At 34.8% G+C, this 27,985-nt stretch overlaps 1 protein-coding gene across 1 annotated transcript; it reads right to left on the bottom strand.

Moving 5' to 3' along the window:
* Positions 1-1,755: 1,755 nt before the first annotated feature.
* On the bottom strand, positions 1,756-26,807 carry LOC126813156 (zinc finger MYND domain-containing protein 19). Its single transcript, XM_050539133.2, has 7 exons — positions 26,655-26,807; positions 16,174-16,233; positions 15,732-15,838; positions 13,064-13,295; positions 9,861-9,924; positions 9,468-9,567; positions 1,756-5,376 (listed from the first exon to the last, which is right to left on the bottom strand). Exons 1-7 carry the CDS (start codon positions 26,703-26,705, stop codon positions 5,274-5,276), a joined length of 717 nt encoding a protein of 238 aa, XP_050395090.1. The 5' UTR covers positions 26,706-26,807; the 3' UTR covers positions 1,756-5,273.
* Positions 26,808-27,985: the final 1,178 nt, after the last annotated feature.

Here is a 27,985-nt window from a genome sequence, read left to right as displayed (position 1 = left end):
TTACATGTATTAAAAACGGTGAAAGTATTGTTGTCTCCAAACAGTATTATTTCCATTGTATCCGGCAGAGGCGGATTTAAGCCCCCCCCCCTAATTTTCGACAGTGCCCTTACTGCTGAAAGTGCCCTTTCTCAGACCCAAATATGTCCGTTCCCAACCTGTTGCAGGGATCCCAAATGACTCAAACCATCGATTCAAACACACCAGTCTATTCTAATTAATGCTTTTATTTCACTTTCAAACGAATTCTTGTTGTTTAATTATTAGCTGACGGTGCCCTACTCCTATAGAGTGGCTATAGACAGACATCTTGTGGAATCGGCGGCGTATACACTTATGCCCATCACCGACGCACATGAGTGCAACTTGATGTAGCATTGTTTCATGTGTTGACAGTACAAAGTACAAGTTACAAGGCTTAAATAGTGAAGTGGCTAGGGAATAGATTCGTCTTTTTTCCCATCATAATGCCTCGCTCGCCATGACAATTTTCGAGTCGCATGTTCAACTGGCTTTTTTGCTCGATTTTAAGGCTATTTTTCAACGATTTCCGAACGTTTACTTAGACGAAAATATCAGCCAAATAGCTCTTGGAATGGCTACAGATGCAAGGAAATGACAGATAATTTTCGTGGGAACCCCCCCCCCCCCAAAAAAAATCGCCTCCCAGCGGCGTGCCCCACCTCCGCGGTCAGTGCCCTCATTTTGCGGCGCCCCCCCCCCCCCGTTCAAAATTCCTAGATCCTCCCCCTGATCCGTTTTGATAGCCTCGTTTGTCTAACCAAACGAAACACTGCGAGGAGTATGGTGATTTTAGGTGTTTTAAAGTAATTTATTATCGATGCAAAATATTAGTGAATAGGAATTTAGCTTGTGGACACTATAAAAGTCACAAATAACTTCTGAACATTTATGTTACTCCAATCACTCTACACATACATATTAAAATTGTAGCTCTCACTTTCAAAGGTCAAGACTCTACTGGGATGCATGACACCTAATGAAATAGTGCCCATGTTCAGTACATCAGGTGCTTTATAATTACTGATAAAAGACTGGATGAGCGGCCACAACAAACCAAGCTTTTTCAAAAATTGATATGTTGGTGATCAACTAAATTTCAAAGATAGGTTGCAAGGCAACGAAACATACATCCACAGCAGCTAAATCATCTGAGCGGTCGACAGGGGTTGTCGCATATTTGTTCTTTTGTAGGTAATTAGGGGCATTTAATAGACAATTTCATACAGATGACATAATAATTTTAGTTGTTTGAGGGTTCTAAAAACTAAACCAAGGGCCTTAACTCTGGAAGTAATCTACAAAAATTGTTGAAATTCGACAGGCTTTTTCGTGTTACTAATTCAAATTTCATACGGATTGGATGATAAGTATGATAACTTTTGACGTTAGAGCGTTCCCAAGGTGCAACAAGGGCCACAACTCCAGAAGAAATTAACAGAAGTTATTGAAATTAAAAAGGCTTCTTCATCTCACTAATGCAAACAACATATATCAATTTCAAAACAATCAGATGAGAAAATGTAGTCTGTAGAGCGTTCACAAGAAATTGAGGACGACGGACGAGGGCAATATATGAGCGTATAAAAACTAAAATTTTCAAATTTCGTGATTTAAAGAGAAAGAAATTGACTTTAACTCACATATTGTATCCAATTAAAGTTTCAAAACCTATTGGTTGTTGCCCTTTTAGCACCAATATAGATGGTATTTTAAGCAGTTTGTTGATTATAACATAAATGAGTATTATATATAAATTATTTATTCAAATAAATAGAACCTATTAAATTATGTATGAAATGATAATTGAATATATACAATGTCTGTGTTGAATAGATGAACTTTTAATTTATATTCATTCAGATATTTAGGGAGGGGTGTCACAATATTATCTATGCAAACTGATTTAGAGATAAAATATAAAAAAAACAATAGCACAAAAATTCTACTATTTCATTGTACAACACAAATATACAACACTGGAATGTTTCTGGAATTCAAAATTTGGTTATCATATATGAATATTTCAAATATACAGCTTTTTCTTTATTGTAAATGTAAATATTGAAAACAAGAAAAACAAACAAAACACAATATTTTCTCAACACTGACAAGAAAAAATAACTTTCAGAATAAAACATTTTTTTTGTTGTGCCTAAAATCATTGAAATCTGTCAAAAATTGTCAGTTAAAATTTCATAAATTGTTTCGTTCACTTTTGCATCCCCTTCTTTTGGGGTTTTCAAATGGCATATTTTTAAACCATTTCAAGAAAATGTTTATCATCATAAAATGACATACATGTTGTAAAAACACATCCATAAAATACAGTTTTGTTAACCCCTATTCGTCCATGTTGTAAATGGTGCCAAAAACCCTGCAGTTTTATCTTGCTAATCTAGTATTTTAAAACTAATATGAATATGCACAAATTATTTGTAATATATTATTTTATAATGATAAACATGTTATTGCATAGGTTTAAACATATACTAACGGGGAACTAAAAGGGGAAGGGGGTTGCAGAGTTCTCTAAGGAGACCAAGAGTTCAGATTTTAACAAGAGCTCATAGTCCTTTTATTTATCCTCTAAGCTTGCAGAAAATTGGTTTATGATATTACACATTCATTGTTTTCATGAAGTTACTCTTTATATATTTAAAAGTTAGAAAATAAGGGTATGGCTATAAAAATACACAATACATTGTTATTATTACTTTTGGCCTTAAACATGGAATAATATTAACATAATTAACATGCATTTATATGGAATGTGGACTAGAATTTATTAAGGTAAAATTCAAATAAACTTAAAGCACTGTTTATGAAACAAAACATCAATATACAAATACTAAGGATTCCCTTGTTAATCTAAATGAACAGCTTTTCTCATCTTGAATTAAAATTCATGTCCCACATATGCATTATTATTATAATTTATTATATAAAACATCAATCATGTGTTACAACAAATTCTTAAAGCAATGTTAAAAGTTATGGGCAATCATTTTCATTGGTCTATCTTGCCCAATAATTAGAATAGCTGATACTTCCCCGGGTGTTTTTACTTGATACTTTTATTACATCAACCTTTCAAATGGGCTGTAGAAGTGAAATTCAGTGGAAATCTTGAGATAAAGTAGTAAAGCAAGCAGAGCACATGTGCCTGGTTCCAAGGGGAAGACAACTAATCATAGAGTAAATCAATAGATAAATGAGCCATAATGCTCAGAGGAAGTATCAATGGATAAAGAGCTGATATTGCTTGTAACAATTTCTTCAGGAATATGGTGTTACATAAGTTATTTACAAACTTATTCAAAATTATACTTCTCTAAACTTATACCTAGTACACTAACTTTTAAGTTCAATTTACACAATGGGCAATTTTTATTTTATTGTGAAACAGGGCTCTAAATCCATTTTGAGACGACCGGCCACAATTGCCACCAGTGTGAATAAGCTGATATTCTGTTATATATATTTTTTCAGTTGTAACAAGGGATGGTTATCTTCTCAATCATTGAGTAGTAATTAACTAAAAGAAACCCAGAACAAGACTGATTTATAATACCATAATGGCTATGTCATGGAAGTAGTCTGTTTGGTATTTAGAAAGAGCCCTGGTCCCAAATTTCAGTTGTTTCAAAAGTATAATCTTGGGCCAAATTATTTGATTCTCGCTATTTTGTACAAAAGGGGATTTTTACCTCACGTTCGTCTTATTGTATTTCAGGAAAACAATTTCGCTATGTCTCTGCGAGTTCTAATTATTAAATTCAAAAACAACTTTGTTACACAGGTAGATTAAATGATTAGAAAAATAACAAATTAAAAATCATACTGATGACTAAATGAACTACGCAATAACAATTAGAAAGAACAACACATTCTAGTGGTTAGTAACAATAACAATATACAATAATTGATAAATATTAGTAGATCTATGGAATTATACACATATATTAGTAATCAAATAAATAAATAAATGCATTAGTATGTAGTTTTAATAAATAATAAAAATACTGATGTACTGTTATAAAACAAACACAGTTTGCGTACATGGTCAGATGGGATGTTTGCAGGATATTTTTTTTAATACTATAATCTGTCGTGTTCTAAAACTATTTTTGGAGATGGATCTGACAGGTTAGTTGTACAGTTGCTGCAAAAATATGCCTGGTTTTGCGTCAAAATCTAAACTTTTAGTACAAGCTTAGCCAATAGCATAAACTATGCAGAAAATAAAAGATGTATGTTAACAAAATAATTCCTTGTATAATCAACCCAAAGATTTAGCTGCATTAGAAAATTAATCTTGGAAACGGTATCTGTAAACATGTAGAATCATAAATACAACTAAAAACCAAAGTTCATAGGGGAGATTACTCTTGTATCAGTGTATATCTCACAATTAGTTGAAACTTTTAAATTTAACCCTTAAATATAACCAACTTTTCACAGATGCCATTTGAAAAGTAAATAAAAATCAAGATAAAAACATTTCAATCATAATTTTCAGACTGCTCCACAATAACAATAATAAACAAACAAACTGAAAGGAACAGGTTCACCTTAAAAATACTAAATAAACCATAACTAGACTTCAAAACATTTCAATTTCACTAGATTATAAGATCCTTTTGGTTTCACTAGATTTCAAAGTTTCCACTTCTCTGAACTTTTAAATTGTCAAATTTTAAAAGTATTTCAAACCCAACTTCTACCGATCTAGGTTCAGTCATGGATTTCTTTGTAAATAACATAATAAAAAAACTAAAAACAACAACATTATAAAAAGTTCTTTGACACTATTCTTGACTAAATCAATACACTTTAGACGCAAAATCACATCAAAATGAAACAGAAATTGGGTATATCCACCATAATGGATAATCGTTCGATTGCACATATTATCTTCTAAATACAGATTCATGATGATTGCCACAATGCTATCACACTAGGGCATTGTTAATAGTCTTGTAATCACCACTATCTATGATAAACGATAGAGTTTTCGTAGTTTGTTAGTAGGCCAGTTTTCCAGGTGTTAATACACACAGATTAGTTCACATACACAAGCAAGACAGATAAAGCTTTTTGTTAAAGATGAGACAGGCTTATCTCCCTCCTTGATTATTCACAAATCAAAAGAAATTATTAAAACTGTTGGACTAGAACAAGAGAGGATATAGTAACTATCACATTTAAAATGAGCAAAAACAACAGGTGACTATGAAATGGGTGCAATTTTATCGCTCTGGTGAACGTTCGCGGTATAACAAATGTCTTCGTTCCCGACAGTATCGTTTATGTACTGGCCAATCCCTTTGCTGACAATATGTGCCACAATATCTGAAAATACAAAAGAGCATACAAATTATATAAAACATTTTATTTTTAGTATTGTTTTTCATATTTAACCAAGCCCGACACTCACTTAGCAGGGTTGGCAAAAAAAAAGTGTTTAGTCACTGGCTGTTCTTGATTTCCAGAAACCCTGGATATATTCATCTTACAAAGTGGATTGTATGTGTTACAAAGCATCGGTTATACAGAGAATCTCCTACAAGTCTTTTTTGATATCAAAAAAAAAAAAGACGAGTAGGAGATTTTATTTATCACACAATCCCTTCTTACATGCACAAATAAATAAATATAATTCTTTGCTATAGATTTCACTTTTACTGAACCTGATTTCATTATGGCGTAGTAATACATCATTTTTGACAACAATTCAACCATTGCAAAGTCCTTTATATTGACCCAGTGTTTCCATCAAGGTCAATTAAATAAAAATAGTTCCGTTTTAATAAGTTACTTTTAATAAAAAATGAACCGTTCTTTGAAAATAAAAAAAGTAGTTCCTTTTTTATTGACCAATTAATTATAAAATTTATCACACAAGGGATATCTACTGTAGAATGTAGAGATAGAGAGAGAGAGAGACAGAGAGAGAGAGAGAGAGAGAGGGGGGTTTAAAGTCCTCTTGACACAAACTAGGTCATTTAGGGACTAACATATGGTCCAATTTTATTTCAATAATTACAAGATATTTATTCTGCCCTTTAATCCATATTGAAGATTAAATGAAAATTTGACCAAATATTTTAGAGAGGAAAAATAAAACATCAAGCACAGATGATCTTAATCACTGGTCACAATATAAAGTTCAATGCAGTGGTTTATTTTACATTTTTTCACACATGGGAACCATGGTCCTTCACCGAGTCCAGGAGGTCCTGGAATCAATCCTGGTTTTCACAAAGACAGTTACTCCGGATTTTCCAGCCTGGTTTACCCAGTGTTTTTGGCAATGTGCTTGTAAAAGAATCATTGGAATTTACTGAAGAGTAGGCGTAAACACCTGTGTCAGGGCATTTTTTATATCATAGTGCAAGGCATGGCATAGGATGTTAAACTTTATTTCATTTCATTTGTTTTCACACTGATAGTGGTTATGCCTGAAGTGAATCCTTGCTTTATTAATCCAAAAATACAAGCTAAATGTAACCCGTATTAGCATTTTTACATGTAAATCATTCTATAGCATTATTTCACCAGAGTAAGAAAATGTTATTTAATGAATCCTGGTCTAAATACTCCTATAAGCAATTCATGACTTGATTGATATTCAATATCCTGTTTCCACAAAATGAGTGTAAAACAAGTCAACAGTGAGGCTGATGTCCCCGACCGAAATCCCAAAATAACAAGCCAACAGTGAGGCTGATGTCCCCCGCCGAAATCCCCAAATAAATAGATGACACATATTAATTAATCGCACATCTATTTTTTTCCAAAGTATCAAGCAATCAAACTGATTAAGAACTATACACTAAGTTTCATCACTCTCTATTAGATAGAATCAAAGTTATCTTGTCCCAAAGCAGGAAATTGCTTATCTCTGCTTAGCTTTAGCTCGATATGTTAATCATTGAACTCAGTCAAGACGAACATCTACATCAAGTTTAAACATCCTACCTCAATTAGAAGAAGAGTTGTTGAACTCAGTCAAGACGAACATCTACATCAAGTTTAAACATTCTACCTCAATTAGAAGAAGAGTTTGACCAATTAAAATGCTTATTGCTCGTTAGCCTAAGCAGAAAATTCTCATCATCGAACTTAGTCAAGGTATTGATGTAATGAAACTATACACCAAGTTTCATCACTCTCACTTAATTAGAACTAAAGTTTTCGTGTTCCAAAGCATCAACAAATCAAATTGCTTATCTCTGCTTACCATAAGCAGAAAATGCTGATCTTCGCACTCCATCAAGGCATTGACCTCATAAACCCCTACACCAAGTTTGAACATTCTAGCTCAATTAGAAGGAGGGTTATTGTGTTCCAAAGTCTCGGCCAATCAAATTGCTTATCGCTCTGCTTACCCTGAGCAGAAAATGCTCATCATCGAACTTAGTCAAGGTATTGATGTAATGAAACTATACACCAAGTTTCATCACTCTCACTTAATTGGAACTAAAGTTATCGTGTCCCAAAGCATCAACCAATCAAATTGTTTATCTTTGCTTACCCTAACAGGGTATGAAACAAGGCATTGACCTAATCAACACATACACCAAGTTTGAACATTCTAGCTCAATTAGGAAGAGAGTTATCGTGCCCCAAAGTATCAACCAATCAAATTGCTTATCTCTGCTTACCCTAAGCGGAAAATGCTCATCTTCGAACTCCATCAAGGCATTGACCTAATAAACACATACACCAAGTTTGAACATTCTAGCTCAATTAAAAGTTATCGTGTCCCAAAGCATCAACCAATCAAATTGCTTATCTCTGCTTACCCTAAGCGGAAAATGCTCATCTTCGAACTCCATCAAGGCATTGACCTAATCAACACATACACCAAGTTTGAACATTCTAGCCCAATTAGGAAGAGAGTTATCGTGTCCCAAAGCATCAACCAATCAAATTGCTTATCTCTGCTTACCCTAAGCGGAAAATGCTCATCTTCGAACTCCATCAAGGCATTGACCTAATAAACACATACACCAAGTTTGAACATTCTAGCTCAATTAGGAAGAGAGTTATTGTGTCCCAAAAAGTGTGACGGACAGACAGACGGACGGACAGACAGACAGACAGACAGACAGACAGACAGACAGACAGACAGACAGACAGACAGACAGACAGACAGACAGACAGACAGACAGACAGACAGACGGACGAACCCATTTTAATAGTCCCCTGCTTTCTTCGAAAGGCGGGGGACAAATAGATGACACATATTAATTAATCGCACATTTATTTTTTCAAAACTATCGAGCAATCAAACTATACACTAAGTTTCATCACTCTCTATCAGATAGAATCAAGATTATCTTGTCCCAAGCATCGACCAATGAAACTGATAAGCTCTGCTTAGCTTCAGCTCGAAATGTTAATCACTGAACTCAGTCAAGACATTCAGCTAATGAACATCAGCATCAAGTTTAAACATTCTACCTCAATTAAAAGCAGAGTTGTTATGTTCCAAAGTCTTGACCAATCAAATGGCTTATCACTCCTCAGCCTAAGCAGAAAATTCTCACCATCAAACTTAGTCAAGGTAATGATATAACGAATCTATATTCCGAGTTTCATCGCTCTAACTTCATTTTAACTAATTTTATCGTGCCCCAAAGCATCAACCAATCAGATTGCTTATCTCTGCTTACCGTGAACAATGTTCATCATCGAACTCCATCAAGGCATTCACCTAATGAATGCCTAAACCAGGTTTGAACATTCTACCTCAATTAGAAGGAGAGTTATTGTGTTCCAAAGTCTCGACCAACCAAATTGCTTATTGCTCTGCTTACGCTCAGTAGAAAATGTTCATTATTGAACTTAGTCAAAGTATTCATGTAATAAAGCTATACACCAAGTGTCCGCACTCTCACTTAATTAGAACTAAAGTTATTGTGTCCCAAAGCATCAACCAATCAAATTGCTTATTTCTGCTTACCCTAAGCAGAAAATTATCATCTTCGAACTCCATCAAGGCATTCACCCGATAGACACCTACACCAAGTGTGAACATGCTAGCTCAATTAGAAGGAGAGTTATTGTGCTCCAAAGTCTCGGCCAATCTAATTGCTTATTGCGCTGCTTACCCTCAGCAGAAAATGCTCATTATTGAAGGTATTGATGTAAGGAAACTATACACCAGTTTCATCACTCTCACTTAATTAGAACTAAAGTTATCGTGTCCCAAAGCATCAACAAATCAGATTGCTACACCTACACCAAGTTTGAACATACTAGCTCAATTAGAAAGAAAGTTATTGTGTCCCAAAAAGTGTGACGGACAGACAGACGGATGGACAGTCAGTCAGACAGACAGACGAACCCATTTTAATAGTCCCCTGCTTTCTTCGAAAGGCGGGGGACAATAAAACACTGTGTCACATATAATAATACAAAAGATTTAGACTTACCTAACTTCTTGACATCTGCCACATATACTAAATTCACGGATTTCCTTTTCCATATTGGTACATGGTGGATAATGACATTCATAATAAACACATGTGTCTTCTGAAAAAAGGTGAATCAAATCCTGTTTTAGATTATGATTAATATAAAATAATGGATATAAAATAAACTTTTAGTAAAGAAAACCTGTTATGTTTTATGATTGTATGTAGCATAAAATATATGATGAACGAAGAGGCATAGTACCAACAAATCCTTCATTCCAACCATCCAGCTTGACTTTTTTTAAAAGTATTTTCAAAATACCAAATGCAAATACAATTTTTTTCACATTTTTTTCTCAGTTACGAACTTTGTTACAAGGTATACAAATTGAAGAATAGATGTATAGTTACCTTCCGTAAGTAAAACCTCACCATTAGAATTATAGTATCGATTATATAAAGGTTCTGGTAAATGCTGAAATAAGAATAAAATGGATAACAACTTGACAATAATTACAGTTTAAAAATTAATATTACAAGTTATTGGAATGTGTGCAAAAAGATAGTAATACGATAAATGTGACTTGTCTTCTTCACAGCAGACACCAGCCCCATTATTAAGTGGCGTAATCAACACATAGAATTGAAAATGTAAAATCATTTCCAGGGTAAAAACCTATAACTTGTAAAAGCAATATAGATAAATTATAGGTTAACAGTAATTAATTCCTCAAGGCACTCTGCAACCCAGTTTAGAAGTTTGTTAATGTTTAGTTTTAATCATATAATTTGTTAAGTCATCTTACTTTGTTCTATTACACATAACCTAAACACAAAAATCACTAAAAATGCAGCTTTGGGTACAGGTTTCTGTACTGTTTGTTAAATAATCAAAGATAAATACAAGAAGCTGAAGTATTGTATTTGGATATTTACAGTAAACCTGTGCATTTTTTCTCGAACAATACCTCTCATTGCCCAACCAAACAATAAAAAGAATAAATGCGAGTTAAGATGCAGACAAGACAAAATACATACTCATGTACATATATATTGTTGCTGATCTATAGGGCAATGTCTTGTCTGTGATATCACTTCGGTGGAACCGGACGTAAAATAAACTTTTTCACACACATTCTATTGGGCCAGAAGATTATCAACAAGCTAGTTTGTCAAATATCAATTGAAATGACAACTATGAGGTTCTATGCACTCAAACCATTATTAGGCCTGATAATTGACAAAAAAATGTAAATAAAATAAACAATTACAACGTTAAGTTGATAAGAAGTCAGCAATTTGAAATTAATATCTGTAATTTCTCATTATCACCCTACATAGACATACTACATCTCAAGGGATGCATTCAGGGCGATGAGTAGACAAAGATACGCACTAACTTTTCAACACCGATCTTATTGAGGCTTTGGAAATTTGTTCCATGACTAAAATAACCCCTCGGACACAAGCAGTCCAATCGTTTGTTGTGTAAATAATGAAGATACAAGCGGAAAGAAACAAACTATTTACAGCAAATGAGAAGTTTTCCCCGACTTCGATCAGTTCTTGAATATATTATGATGTCGTACACATCAGTCACATGATCCACAGTAAACAATCATGCCTGTCTTCAGCAACAGTTTCACACTGGACCATTGACATCTATCTATCTATAACGCCATAAGGATTTCCTTCTAAGACGCAATTATCACGACTAGAACATCTATTTTTGAAGGTCAAAGACTAACATTTTTGAATGTATAAAATGATTTTGAGAGCGGCGGAGCAATGCACTGAAGTAAATATTTACTTTTTATATCCAAATTGTTTTATTTTAAAACTTGTTGTGAACGTATTCAAAGAATTTACCGAAAATAACAAAATTTCGTTTGAAGATAAATAATGAACAAAAATTTTAAAAGTTTGAGCGGCTATTTTTTAACGTTTGATCTAAGGAAGGGATTATCGATATCTCTTTTTAGCATGAACTTATAGAATTTCCAATAAAACTCATCATTTTTTGGCATTTCCATGGATACCAGACAAACCAAAATCTATAGCCAAAACGTGTCCTTTAGGTTTCTTGGACTTGCCTTTAGCGTTGTTCATGCCAAAATTGATGAAAATCCTTGCAGGTTTAACTGAGAAAATTCGACTTTTGTTGTCATCAGCACCCTTTATTATCATGCTTTTGGGCCAAGTTTGGAACATAGCTGGTAAAAAAAAAATCGGTATTTTTTTGGTGATATGTAGTTTATCACCCCAAATAACAAACCAGCAGTTACCAGGCAAGATACACCCACATTTTGCAAGAGATGGATAGAGAACAAGCTATAAAAAAAAAGCAATTTTCTGTACAATCAGAAGCCAGGGGCTATAATCCAAGAATTTACGTTCGAATGTGCGCGAGATCTTTGTGATATAAACATAAATTTAAAGTTTCATCAAAATCGGATCAAAATTGTGGCCTCTCCACAACCTTGATATACCATCTATTTACACTATTTGCGTACGAGGGGCAGACATTTTGTCCAGCAGTTTTAGACCGATTTTCACAAAATTCGAACTTAACCATTATTAGGGTATAACGGGTATATATATTAAAACCTTTTTTTAAATCGGAAAAAAATTGAGACCTCTAGAGGGACAACAAGCTAAAAATTTGATTTTCCGTATTATCAAGGACCAACTTCAGGAAGATACGATCCGATATGTACGAATATCAAAAGGAACCAAGATCTTTGGATGATAAAAAACTGTTTTAAGTTGCATCAAAACTGTGACCACTAGTGGGTCCACAACCTTGATATACCATACTATTACACTATTTGCATACAAGGGGGAGACATTTTGTCTGGCAGTTTTGGTCTGATTTTCACAAAAATTCGATATCAAACGCCATTACGGTGTAAGAGTGATATATATTCAAATGATTTTTTAAATTGGATAATAATTGTGACCTCTAGAGGGACCACAAGCTAGAAACACGGTTTTTCGTACAATCAGGGGGCATAATTCAGGAAGTTACAATCCGATATGCACAAATATCGAAAGGAACCAAGAAATTTGGGTTATCAACATGCATTTGTCAGTACTACTCTAGTATAGGATCTGGAAGAGTTGTTATATAACATGCGTTCTGGATGGCGTGAGGTATTAGCCAATGAAACCATCTGTTATGCCGACTTCTTGACATGCCATGCACGGAACTGTGGGTAAACAAACCACTAGAAACATCAACGCTGATTGATTAATCAATGTTTGGTGTCATAGGGCCAAAAGCCATTCGTTTGACCCCTGACGCGACCTTTCATGTAGTGTAGGCCATCAAAAGTATAACGAAATGAAATATAAATCTGTATTTTAATCAGATTGTGGAAAACAAGACATGGATCTTCCGCTTTAATATTGTTTTCAAGAAATTACTGAAGCAAAATTTTTAAATTATAACAAGTTGATTAGCTATCATCATTACCTATCGAAAGAAAGACACGGATCATCTCCTTTAATATTGTTTTCAAGAAATTACTGAATATTAGTACAATTGTTCAAATTATAATGTTTTGCTCCCGACACGATACACAAAGAATAAATTGTGATCATGTCAAACTTACTTGGTTAGCTTGATTTAAACCCATATGGACTTCTTCTAAAGGATCTCCTTGTAATTGTTGCACTGCTATCCAGTACAGACTCTGTTCACGATTTTTATTAGATGGTTCTTCGTTAGAGGGGACAGAACATTTGTCCTGTAATAACATTAAATTTTCCATACGATTATCAACTGTTACTCCGTTACGATGTACAACTTTCCAACCATGAGCGACTCCTCCACTGTGTCTTTCCCTGGAGAAATCAAAGTAATATAGTATATCATAAAAGATAACTGACCCAAAATACAAACACTCTGTGACACATTTTTGAAAAGTTAGTGATCAGTTTTCTCCCTTTAATTGAACTATATTTTTGGGGTCTGGATAAACAGTCTTTAAGTGCTGAATTAAAGATGCATGTAAGATTTAGATAAAAAGCTGACAGTTCTCACTATAATAGTCAAAAACTAGATAATAAAAAGGGAACATTTTGAAAATTTCAGTCAAATTACTTCATTATGAGCAATGTTAGAACTGTTTGAAGAATAGTGGAGTCTTGATTGTCATTGTTACCATTGTAACTATAGTAAACAAAGTCTCGATTATACATTTTTAATTAAATCATTAACCGCCAATCATGTTAAATTCGTTGAAAATCAAGAGCATCCAATGCCATAGAGAGTTGATTATGGAATGTAATAAATTAATAAATGTCTAATTAATAATTATATAATATTTAAGGTCTAAAGAAAGACCTGCAATAGGCATCTTGAATAATGCATCTTTAATAATGGTACCTGATAGTCACATTTATCAAGTCACACAATGGAAGAAAGGTCCCTATTTCAGTTACATAGTCTTCAAAAAAAGTAGGGGATATTGAAATGCTAATACCTATGCAGGTTGTGATATGATAAATAGTCATGGACACTTGACATGCTTTGAGAGTATGTTCACAGATGAAGAACATATTGCCCCAACGGAACTACTGAGCTGCATGGGTGACATACAAGCGGGAGGGGTTCGATGTCAAATTTGACACTTCAAGGAAGGGTTGATGAAAACTGCTGCATGCTGGTTTATCCTATCAATGTTTGCTTTCCTATCGGTTGTTGCATAAGATTTACTGTTTAGCGTATCTTTGCTTTAGTGTGTTACGTTTAATATGCAATGAGATGTCTTCAACATGATGAACGTCTAGGTGCTATTGCCATGATTCAAATGGGTTCTACACAGCGAGCAGTAGCGAACATGCTTAATGTGTCACATTAGCAGACTGGAACCGGTACCAACAAACACACAAATAATGCTGATGATAAACATCGTTCAGGTCGTCCTAGAGCCACTACACAAGCCCAGGATCGATACATTCGTACACAGGTCCTGCGTAATCGAGGACAAACGGCCAATCTGCTTTCTCTAAACTTGTACCAAGTTACAGGAATTCGAGTTACACCCCAAACGATTAGAAATCGGCTACATGCAGCTCATTTGCATGCGCGACGGCTGCGTGTTGTGCCTCCATTAACTCGCAAGCACATGTCAAACAGTCGTCAATGGTGTAGGCAGTGTAGAAATCGGGTAATCATCAATGGGCGCGTGTAATGTTCTCAGATGAGTTCAGATTTACTCTGGATTTCACTGATAGGCGTGCTAGCGTTTGGAGGCGTGTAAACGAATGTCAGACAGCATGACAGATTCGGGCGTGGGTCTGATAAATCACCACAACTGGCGTGCTAGCGTTTGGAGGCGTGTAAACGAATGTCAGACAGCATGACAGATTCGGGCGTGGGTCTGATAAATCACCACAACTGGCAGAATGGACTTGCATATTGTTCAAAGAAGGGTCACTGGTGTGTACTACCGTGACCACATCCTGGCACCGATAGTTCTGCCCTTTGCTCAACGTGCAGGTCGACATTTCATCTTTCAAGATGATAATGCCCGTGCCCACCGCGCTCATGTCGTGAATGACTACCTCCAGCGTCACCATATTGTCCATATGCCTTGGCCAGCCATGAGTCCTGACCTTTCCCCTATAGAGCATGTCTGGGACATGATCGGGAGACGTGTTCGTCAACGTCAACCGATAACACTGCAAGAATTGGCTGTGGCACTGCAAGACGAGTGGTTCAGATTGCCCCAAATCATGATTGGACGGTTGATTAGGAGCATGCCACGACAAATTGCTGAATGTCTGAGGAATGGTGGAGCAGTTACTCATTATTAAGATAAAAAACCAAAAACATCCATTTTCACTTTTGACAGTGTATCTCTTTGCAAGTGAAATGGGGCCGTCATGAACTGTTTATGTTCATGTGTAGGCAATTGGCCTGTTATTAACATACACTGGTTACCTCTAATAAAAACAGTAGTGCCTTTCCGCAGTTTTGTATTGTTTCTCAATATCCCCTACTTTTTTTGAAGAGTATATATGGTTCTTAACCAATTGAAAATTAGTTCCAAATGGACTAATAATATGAAAATTTTGCATCTGATTATCAAATTTAAGCCCACTACTCACATTACCCTACAATGTATACACTCTGCAATATGGCATAGCTTGTTAAAATCAGACATTCAAAAAGACAAGTACATGTAAACTATTTATTGAATTAATAGTCTGATACCTTCTTAGCTGCGCCAAAAAATGACAAATAAAATAAACCAAAGCTGATAAAAATCTTACCATAATAAATCATGTAAATATTGTCCTGTACCTCTACCACGCTGCATATCATACGCAAAGGCATAAATCTTGGCACCATCTCCATCTTTATTTACTTCAACTTTAGCCTGTAAATATATACATCAAATAATCTGATGCAGATCAATCTGAATCGAAGGACTAAAATAGTCATATATATAGGTGCATCTAAATATTAACTACCATTAATATATTGACTGACGACCCTGTCTATTACTGTGTCCAAGGAGAGGTGTATTGCATTGAATGGCTAGACAATCCAAACTCCAGTTCCAATGGAATAGACAATGCCAAAGTAATGATGATGAGAAGATATTGATTATTTAAAGTGGTGACTGCTTTAATAAATTATTAGTATTTCGCTGGATTTTATACTTTCCAGATAATTTGACAACATGGCTTGACTTTCTCCGCACTGACTTACCTCAAATGCATAATTATCAACCAATGATATATCTCTTTCATCTAATAATGCATATTTTGTCTGAAGCAAAAAAAGAAATTAATGATTAAAGAAATAAATACGAGTACATAAAATTTAAAAACATTAACACTTTCAAGGAACACATCAGTTTCAAACAATTAACACCTCCATTTCTCAACCACAAACATGTTTCATTTAATACTTTTGTAGTGCACTTTCTGTTTTACTGATGCAAACTGATCACTGCGATCACACATTCACTATCTTATGATCATGTGCATGTCTGGGAGCTCTAGTGGTTGTTAAAGATAGGTTGCCAGGCAACGAAACATACGCCCACAGCAGCTAAATCGTCCGGGCAGTCAACAAGAGTTGTCGCATATTTTTACTTTTTTCGGTAATGAAACATTTATAATACACTAAAATCTGATTAAGAGCAACAACTCAGAAAACCATTAGAATTTGTTTGGTTTTTATAAATTTCTGCCCCATGCCAACGTTTTGTATACAAAACTTTTAATACTGTATCATGGATTTAGCTGTTCCAAGTCATAAAAATTCATTGAAAATCAATATACTTGTTCGCCTCAAGATCTTAAACTCTGTGTATCAATCTGAAGTCAATCGGATATTAACTTTGGCCTCTAGAGCGTCCACAAAATTTTTCAAAGTGATCAAGGGCCATAACTTTGGCAGTAATTATCCGAAATCTTTGAAAATCAATAGGATTCTTCGCCTCGTGACCTCAAACACTGCCTATAAATTTAAAGTCAATGAGATTAACTTTAGCCTTTAGAGCATCCACAAGGTTTTTTGAAGTGATTAAGGGCCATAACTCTGGCAGTAATTATCGAAAATCACTGAAAATCAATAGACTTTTTTCTTTCATGACCTTAAACACTGTGTATAAATTTAAAGTCAATCGGATATTAACTTTAGACTCTAGAGCGTCCACAAGATTTTTCAAAGTGATCAAGGGCCATAACTCTGACAGTAATTATCGTAAATTGCTGAAAATCAATAGGCTTCTTCGTCTCATGACCTTAAACACTGTGTATAAATTTAAAGTCAATCGGATATTAACTTTGGCCTCTAGAGCGTCCACAAGATTTTTTGAAGTGATCAAGGGCCATAACTCTGGCAGTAATTATCGGAAATCGCTGAAAATCAATAGGCTTCTTCGTCTCATGACCTTAAACACTGTGTATAAATTTAAAGTCAATCGGATATTAACTTTGGCCTCTAGAGCGTCCACAAGATTTTTTGAAGTGATCAAGGGCCATAACTCTGGCAGTAATTATCAGAAATCGCTGAAAATCAATAGGATTCTTCATCTCATGACCGTAAACACTGTGTATAAATTTAAAGTCAATCGGATATTAACATTGGCCTCTAGAGCGTCCACAAGATTTTTTGAAATGATCAAGGGCCATAACTCTGGCAGTAATTATCGGAAATCGCTGAAAATCAATAGGCTTCTTCGTCTCATGGCCTTAAACACTGTATATAAATTTAAAGTCAATCGGATATTAACTTTAGCCTCTAGAGCGTCCACAAGCAATTGTGGACGCCAGACCGACAGACGGCCGGCCGGGGGCGACAACAATATACGACCACATTTCAATGTGGGCGTATAAAAATGAATATTCCCTTATTCTGCCTTATATTTTAACTTTGATTTTTAAATATGGACATCAAAAGGTTCTCGGGACTATTTCTCTGAGTAGCACTCTTGAAGTGAACAAATTTAAAGAGGTCTAGAGATATTAAACAGAATGTATGATTAACGCACTCTGGCCTATATATGTATGGGTCAAATTGTATGTAATGCTTTCTTTTCACATTGATTATTGACATGTAAATACTTATATTTGTAATTGCTACATAACATGTATACCAGGTTTTGCAACTTCAAGACATAGATTAATTAATCAATAAACTCTCATATAAAAAAAGGCTATATCAGAACAAATTGTTCCGACCAATGTCCAATATTCATCATTTTGGTTAATACTGGAGCCAGATTCTTGTAAACCAACTCACAGCTATTTGTTTACCTAAAAACATATTCAAAATTGTAATATTACATCAACATCAGGTGAGGAAAGGGAAACCACTGACATTTTCTAATAGAAACTAGCCTACTCCTGCTATAAATATCGGATATACACAAGAAAATAGAACAATAGCCCTACAGACCTATATAATAACAAAGCAATGTGGGTTCAGATGGTTTGAATAAATATACAAGTCCACACCCTGGACATAATGATATACATGTTCACAATGCTTATTTTGGCTACCATTCTTAAAGCACAATAATTTATGTGGTTTTGTATACATGCAACCAACATCTTTTTGAATTCACCAACCTCTGTCAGTCAGTGGGAGTATAGAGATCAGATTTCTATATTAAAGATTGCCAGAAAAATATTTAGGACTTTCTCCTGTAATGGCTACAAGAAAGAGTAAACATCTATATCAATCTTAGGCTTATATTATCATCTTATATTCTACATGGATGTTTGTCATTTTACTAGATTATTGCTACAGTTACACAAAAGAGGATGCACACTTGTTATATGTTTGAAATTGAATTTGTAAAGTTGTAAAGTTTCAGTAAAGTCGATTAATATTCTTAATTTGGGCACCAACTAAACTTACCATTAAAGGCATAATATTCAAATACTGACAACCAGATCATACACAATATAAATCAGTACATGTATTACCAAAAATATGGTTAAAAAATTATTGAAATCTTTCCTGACAGAATTTAAGTCCATCTATTAAAGTTCCTTAACATTTTGTTCATTTAATGCCACTACATGTATCTTTTGTGACTCAAAATGGACAGAGATATTTGGGATATAAAGATATATTTTAAGTTTAACAAAATCGGATAAAAATAGGATAAAAATCATAACTTCTAGAGAGTCCACTTGGTCCGATTTTCACGAAATTTGAAACTCAACCATCATTACGGTGATACATTCAAATGTTTTTTTAAATCGAATAATAATTTTGACCTCTAGAGGGACCACAAGCTAATAATTCAGGAAGTTACGATCCAATATGCGCAAATATCAAAAGGAATCCAGATCTTTGGATTTTAAACATGCATTTCAAGTTTCATCAAAATCAGATGAAAATTGTGACCTCTAGTGTGTTCACAAGCTAAAAGCGTGATTTTTCGTACAATCAGGGGCCATAATCCAAGAAGTTTCGATCCGATTCATGCAAATATCAAAAGGAACCAAGATCTTTTGAAGATAAACCTATATTTCAAGTATCTGCCTTAATTATGGCCCTTGATTGTACGAATAAAATCACGTTTTTAGCTTGTGCTCTGTCTAGAGGTAACAACCAAAATCGGATAAGAATTGTGACCTGTAGAGTGTCCACAAACAAATTTTGGACGGATGTCCGGACGGACAGGGGCGACGACAATACACGTCCACTTGAAAATGTGGACGTATAAAAAAAGATATGCCTTAGGTGAATGCATTCAGAATGAAACATTTCATTTCAAATTCTATAAGTTGTGATGTAGATACTGTAGGTACATGTACATGTAAACTGCTATATCAGGTACGCAATGTTTTTAAAAAATAAAATTCTTCAATAAAACAGAGCAACATTTAGATACAAAGACTTGATATGTTAGTTTATTGCATGTGTTTATTTTTAGCTATGATTTGAGACCTTTCGTTTACCCTTGCAAACTTGTTTTGTCATTCAAACATGTGGCTTCTAGGAAATGACATTTTACAAACAATAACAATATGCAGCACCATTTATGCTGCTTACAAATAACTTGAAATTTGGAACAAATAGTTATCGTTGTTTTGAGAATAGGCATATTAACCCTGGAGTAAAGCCACAGTCTTCTCATAGCCTTGTATCACTACATATACCCTGTCCGTGAGAAGGCAACAGGTAGTGTTATCATTTCTATACAAGATACCATCAAGTCCATTAATTTACCAATTAATGACTCACTCACTGTATCAGCTGTATGCGTTATCTAGTGCTAGTAGAATTATCATTAAAATGACATTTCAATGACATCTACAAAAGGTCAACTTCACTCTAGACTATTTCAAATACATTTTATTTTACCCTTTTATATAAATTAATATGGTAAAAAGTTCCTCCCAAACCTAAAGAGCTATTAGTAATATAAAGAATACAGAGTATTTGACCTTAAAGGAGCTAAATCGCTACTATTTTGGACCTAGAAATTGACACAAATGGGTCGCAATGCATATATTGCAATATGAATGTATATAAACTGATTTCTTCAAAAGGTGGGGGCAATAAAGGCGTTTGAAGTACATGTATATGTAAGTAAAAACATATGTCCTATTTAGTGTAAATGGGTATGTAAAATGGGAGCCATGGTAAGACGCTGGCTTGCTAGCCTGGAGGTCACGTGTTCGATCCCTGCATTGGCCGAGAAAGTACATTTCCTCTTGTCAGTGGTGTAGGACGCAGGGCCTGACAAGGACAGCTTGTCTAGTCATTCGGATGAAACAAAAAAAACCTGAGCCTGAGATCCTATGTATACATTGGCGTGCACATAAAAGATCCCTTGGCAGTTGGAATTCGATATAAAAGTAGGCCATAGTGCCACTGCCCGGGCAAAATTTCCCTCAGAGCACACTGTATGGCGTATGCCCGTCTTCATTTGCCCAGTCGGAGCAGAACAGTAGGATGTTAAACCCTGTTTCATTTCGTACGTAAAATGAGTAAAAGGCACCATTCTGTCCGAACCAGTAACGTCTTATGTAAACAATGATTGTCACTGCGTGATGTGATGTCACGTGTTGAAAGCGATCATCTTTTACAAAGTTATCAGAGACTTTCGTAATCCTCTGTAAAACAGATTGGTGAAATATGTCTAGCCTCGTTCTTCGAGTCCCTTGTTACAAATGGGACTAATTCGTGTACCAATGGTAACATGTTTATTTTGTCTTAAATATTGGATATCAGAAGCCCATCTTTTCCCGGTAATATCACAACATCAATGTTGATTTAAATTGACAAATAATTTGTGTTTTCAATGTCTGATATTGAGTACTTTAAATTCATAGATATACTCAGAGTCATGGCTTCTGAATTACAATTTCATCTACAAATGTACCATACCAATACAAATAGCTGATGTAGTGAATAGCATTGAGCATAAAGCAGCATGTTTACTCTTTCTAGAACCCCTTATACCAACATATTCATTTATACTTACATAACCTGTAATTCTGTGCCATTTTTGTATTGAATATTGGTTATACATGTACATAGAGACATCAAGATTTTCGTAAAATCTGGAGGCCATAACCCAGGATGTTATGGTCTGACATGCATCAATATTTAAAGGAATCAAGATCTTTGGGATATAAACATAAGTTTCATGAAAATCAGATAAAAATTGTGACCTCTACTTGGTATTACATGCTTATCATACTAATTGCGTAATGGGGAGCAGCAATTTTTCAGTCCTGGTCCTATTTTTACGAAATTTGAACTCAACCAAAATTATGGTGTAACGGTGATATTTGAACAGTTTTAAAAATCAAATAAAAATTCAGACCTTGAGGGGTGCACAAGCTAAAATTATGATTTTTCGTACAATCAGGGCCATAATCCATGAAGTTACAGTCCGATACATTCCGATGCATGCCAATATATCGAAAGGAACCAAGGTTTTTGGGATATCAACCTATAAGTTTTGTTAAAATTTGATAAAAATTGTGACATGTAGAGTGTCCACAAACAAAATGGGAAAGGACGTGGACACACATGGACAGATGGGGGTGACGGCACGACATCCACATGAAAATGTGGGCATATAAAAATCAATAACACAGGTGAAATACAAGATTTTCAAGGTATATATCATTAGACAATCTTTTCAAAATTTGTTACCCTCAACATTCAATTAATTAAGCAACATCCATATCAAAGACAGGTTGTCAGACAACAAAACATACAGCAGCAAAGTCTTTCAGCAGCCAACAAGGGTTGTCACATATTTGTTTTTTTGTCAGTAACGAAAACATTTACAACACACTAAAAACTGAATTTTTTCTAGTTCTGTCCAATGCAGTATACTTAACATTCAATATCATTAATTTAGCTGTTCAATTTATCGGAAATCTATAATCTTCTTCGTCACAAGACTTTAAACAAGTATAAATTTACAGTTTATGATCAAGGGCAACTAGCAGAAATTATTGGAAATCATAGAAAATCAGTCCCATGACCTTTAACACTGTGTATAAATCTAAAGTCAATAGGATATTAACTTTAGCCTTTAGAACTCCACAAGTAATTGTGGACACCATAAATAAGAAAGCCCAGAAGGCTCATTCCAAATTCCAAATGCGAAATTCCAAATTCATGTTTTACCAATAAAAAAGCAAATTGGCATCTCCCCTCAATTAAACAAATTAGAATTTAAATAAATTGTAATTTTACACAACTAATTGGTGCTAGTTTACCTATATACGAAAGCCCAGAAGACACATTCCAAATTCCAAATGCGAAATTCCAAATTCCAAATGCGATCGTATAATGTGGTTGTATATTGTCATCGCCCCCGTCCGTCCGCCTGCCTGTCTGTCCGGCGAAAGTTAATATCCGATTGACCAAAATTTATACACAGTGTTTAAGGTCATGAGACAAAGAAGCCTATTGATTTTCAGGGATTTCCAATAATTACTGCCAGAGTTATGGCCCTTGATCACATCAAAAAATCTTGTGGATGCTCTGGAGGCTAAAGTGAATATCCGATTGACTTTTGATTTATACACAGTGTTTAAGGTCATGAAAGAAAAAAGTCTATTGATTTTCAATGATTTCCGATAATTACTGCCAAAGTTATGGCCCTTGATCACTTTGCAAAATCTTGTGACGTTCTGGAGGTTAAAGTTATCATCCGCTTGACTTCAGATTGATACTGCAGAGTTTAAGGTCATAAGACGAACAAGTATATTGATTTTCATTGAATTTTGATAACTTGAACAGATAAATCCATGATATTAAATGTTTCGTATACTAAACGTTAGCATGGGGCAGAACTTTATAAAAATCAAACAAATTCTAATGATTTTCTGATAATTACTTAACGAGTTGTTACTCTTAATCAGATTTTAGTGTATTATAAATGTTTCATTACTGCAAAAAAGTAAAAATATGCGAAACTCTTGTTGACTGCCCGGACGATTTAGCTGCTGTGGGCGTATTATCGTCTCTGCAGCAGCCATGATGATTGTAATGTCACGTGATTATGTCGAATTTGCAATTTGCAATTTCACATTTGGAATTTGCAATTTCAAATCTAATAATTTGGAGAGAGAGAGAGAGAAATGGGGTTTAACGTCCACTCGACACAAACTAAGTCATTTCGGGACTAACACATGGTTCAATTTTATTTCAATAATTCGCTTGCGCGTAGAGGTCTTTAGCAGTGGGAGGAAACCGGAGGACCCGGAGAAAACCCATGAGGTTGGACAGGTGACCCTACTCCTTGTCATGTACAACCGGGGATTCGAAACTCCGCCAGTTGATTCAATGACAGACCGTATGATACAGCGCGCGCATGCTAACCATTCGGCCATCCAACCCCCCCCCCCCCTAATAATTTATCCCCTAATTTCAATAATTTGCTTGCGCGTAGAGGTCTTTAGCAGTGGGAGGAAACCGGAGGACCCGGAGAAAACCCACGAGGTTGGACAGGCGACCCTACTCCTTGTCATGTACAACCGGGGATTCGAAACTCCGCCAGTTGATTCAATGACAGACTGTATGATACAGCGCGCGCGTGCTAACCATTCGGCCATCCAACCCCCTAATAATTTATCCGATCCAGGCATCAGATAGGTAAAATAGCACTAATTACAGTAATTAGTTGTCTAAAATTACAATTTATTTAAATTCTAATTTGTTTAATTGAGGGGGGGCTGCCAATTTGCTATTTGATTCATTTGATTGGTAAGACATGAATTTGGAATTTGGAATTTCGCATTTGGAATTTGGAATTTGCCTTCTGGGCTTTCGTACATAAAGGAGTGACAACATTTACAGCAACATTTCAATGTGGGTATCTAAAAATGCTGGGCACAAAAAAAAATGACATCATCCAAGAAATGTGTAATCTAATCATTGTTCACTGATTAATCAGTATAGGACAGATAAGATTATTTAACACCTACTTGATTAAATAAACAAATCATTAACAATTAATAAACATTTAGTTGATGGTGTTAAGATTTCACACATAGTATCTTGTTATTATTTTAAAAGTAAGATTAGCTTATCCACTCGATTCTGGGTATGTTGTACACGTCCAATTTGAGCTAGTCGTTAATGCCTAGGACAGACAAGCATATTTTTTCGCCCAATTGCACCGATTTTTAAAATCGCTAGAAAAAATCACACGTGTGCCCTTTTGCTTGGTGAACCAATCGCGTGATTGACAGCCCATATCTAGCATGTTAGATATTTTCGGCCGAAATATTTTACACTAGCAATTGATTCGCCGAAAAATCTGCTTGTCTCTCCGTGTCCAGTGTATATTGTCGAACGAACCATTTTCATAGGCCAATACGAGATATCATTGATATCCCATGATCTCCAAATGGCTTCCACATGAGTCACATGATCAACGTAATTTACTCGCACAGTGGCATACGCTCTCGAGACGCTCATCTGTCCTAGGCTTTATTGCTGTCAATTAAGTATTTGCATAACAGGATTGCGAATTAATCTGTACCGTACATTGAAATATTCAATTTGGATTAGGTTTTGTCATGTCTAAAATACTATATTTTTGTTTGCTTATTATTTACACAGTCTGTATTTGATGTTCATAGTAAAGTATATCAACACTGAACCTGTTGTATTTTGTGAATCAGAATAACCAATTTAAAGAGTCCACTTTTGGTTTGGGTCCTTTGGCTGATCGTTAACTGCATATTGTATCACTGAGTGCCTTTTGTATGTGTACCTTAGTCCCCACAACATTTGTGCAACAGTTTTCATGTGGGAGAAGAGAACAAATTTGGTAAAACACATTGTGACCTATGGCATTACATATACCTGGTGGATGTACTCAAGACATGGAAAATATGGGATCTAACATTACACACACAAATGTTATCTGCAGCATGGTCCTTAACAACTATGGAATGCATTACTAAGTGATAATATTACATGCACCTATAAAACCATTTTATTCTCTCCAAATGTCTGTAAAATACCCTATTAAAAGAGATTCATACTAAATGATCTTTAAATTGTACAATAAACACCTTTCATTGCACCTGAATAATAAAAATTGATCTATACTTAGCTACTAGCCAGCTAAATGGTATATGCTCAATTCTCAATCCAGAAGAATGTAAAAGAGTGTCTATATGTGCAGATACAAAGGGGGTTGCAGGAGTATGCAGTCCCTTTTCTAGTGGCATATTTTTTTTGTGGATACATATACATGTCTTCAAAACAACAGGAATGCCTATTACAGTACTATCATTATACTGTCCCTGTCCATTCATTGGTTGTATTTTCAATTATTTATTTGCCTCCAGGGTTCTTAATTACCATGCTTTCCTAGGCAATTCTTAACAGTGGGATTTTTCGTGCGTTTATTTTTAGGTGAAAGGGATTCTATATAAGAATCAGTACATGCAATGCCAACAGGCCGATCATTGGGATGACTAATATGTAGTTATTATTTTAAGATTGAAACTTTTAACATGAACAAAAAATGCTACGCTCTGCAACACTTTGGTTGCACCCCACCACATACCCCCACCCTTTACTTAAATCATGTAGTAGAAACCTACATTTTGTTGGATATTACAGGTTAAAATAGATTTAACAAAAAAATCATTCACAAAATTGACCTCATGAACAGAAAGAACCCAATTAAATTAAAACCATCTTGCTGTGCTCAGTGTCCTAATGGTAACTGGGATAAATGCAATTAAAATTCAAACTGAATCACAGCAATGGTGATAGGAGTTAATATTACACTAATTCTACTCTGAATAAAGAAGATCCTTTTTAACCTTTAAGAAGATATTAACACCAGTATATATTTTCACTGGAAAACAATCCAGTTGAACAGATATGGTTTTCATTCTAATCTCATTGTTTTGGCAGCGATCTTCCTCCATCGGATTAGTGTTATTAATTAATCAACGGTGCTCTATTTTCACTATCTAACGAGGTATTATATCTTATATACACCATAGAAAACAACAGAATATACATAACCCCCCAAAAATATCAACTAATAATGCCTTGTCTTCAAACACTGTTTGGTTATCTTTGTTCCGTGAACGAGAATATACATGTAAAGTATTATGTAGGCTAGTTTCACATAGTATTATTTCTCCCACTTGCTGGAGTGAAGGCGATCGATATCAACAGCCAATTTCTTGCAATACATTCCATGCTAAAAATATACCTACCTTTCCTGCAGCTCTTCCAAGGCGAACAATTCCCAGTTTAAAACCGGACATTTTTCCCGATGCTGGTCGCCAAATTAAGGTGATTTATGGTAGCTTTTGTCACCGGCTTCATATAAACACTTGCTTTGTGTGGCAGTCGGCTTCATCAGCACACGTGGGAATGAGGCACATTCTAAGCCAATCAGAACATGGGAGACTCCCATTTCCGAGGAAGGTCAAAGGTTATATTTACATCTGGCGCACATGTGCCACAACAATAAAGGACGGGTTGATGTTTGCGAGATCAGAGCCAGGGTTTATTTTGTAATCAACTGACAACTGCTTACTCAAATAAGGCAAACTGTACGCAACAGATTGCTGTCGCTGATTGGGCTTTAGTATCCGTAATAAGGGGCGACACATCTGATTGCCAATGACTGGCTACGATCAACTTCGCGCGAATTCATTTTATCGTCATACCGATAGCCTATTAGTTTGGAAGATGTAAAATCATGGACCTTGTATTATAAGGTCCATGGTAAAATATAATAAATTATGGATTCATGATTAGCACCAATTTTGGTCATATTTATTCTAAGAAATTAATTTTCAAAAAGTGATACAATTTTTAAAGCATTTTTTTTTTTTTTTTTTTTTACAGGGCGTATGGTTTTATCCTTTGGACGGAACCTATTTAGACTGAAATATTGGACTATTAATGTAATATCAATGTATATAAAGTAAAATAAAGTAAAGCGATTTATATTTATTTAAGAAAAAAGTGTAATTTATAATAATTAATTATGTTCGGTGAAATGTAAACCTGCAGTCAAAATTGAACGATGGTTGCTTCCTCCTGGACGTTTTTTTTTTATAATTTTATTGTCGCTTATGAATCAGCCATTACTAATTACTTCCGCATTGTCTTGTAGAATATGTTTTTCTTTGTTCATTGCAAATGGCACCCAGAACCATAAATACCGGACTTGTGTACAGATTATAAAATGTTCATTGTGTCTTATATTTGGTATCATAATTCCATATTTTCATGGCAAGATACAACATCAATACTGATTAAAATGAACAAATATTGAATTCTAATTCGTATTTTTAATTTCAAATATTATGGAAAATATTGAATTATAGGTTTAGCTCCATTAAAAGGGTGGTTGAAAGACCATAATAAATTTTACTACGGTATCTCGGTTTGAAGAAAGTTTATTAAAACTTTTATTCTTATTTTACTGTCTTTTGTAACACTGGTTTATTGTATTCTGTGGCAAGACACAGCAAATTGCCACACCCAGATTCGAAAACTAATCAAGGATGCTAATAAATAAGAAATAAAACAG

This window comes from Patella vulgata, chromosome 1 (genome assembly GCF_932274485.2).
Source record: "Patella vulgata chromosome 1, xgPatVulg1.2, whole genome shotgun sequence".
NCBI lineage: Eukaryota > Metazoa > Mollusca > Gastropoda > Patellidae > Patella > Patella vulgata.
The sequence above is the reverse complement of the archived record's forward strand: the minus strand, read 5'-3'. Positions and strand labels throughout refer to the sequence as shown.

Excerpts from the sequence above, each read along its gene's own strand:
- LOC126813156 (XM_050539133.2), bottom strand. The coding sequence starts at position 26,705 with ATGTCCGGTTTTAAACTGGGAATTGTTCGCCTTGGAAGAGCTGCAGGA. Across the intron at positions 15,839-16,173 it reads TTGATAATTATGCATTTGAG|GCTAAAGTTGAAGTAAATAA; the intron begins GTAAGTCAGTGC and ends ATATATTTACAG. Across the intron at positions 13,296-15,731 it reads TATTTACATGATTTATTATG|GGAAAGACACAGTGGAGGAG; the intron begins GTAAGATTTTTA and ends TGATTTCTCCAG.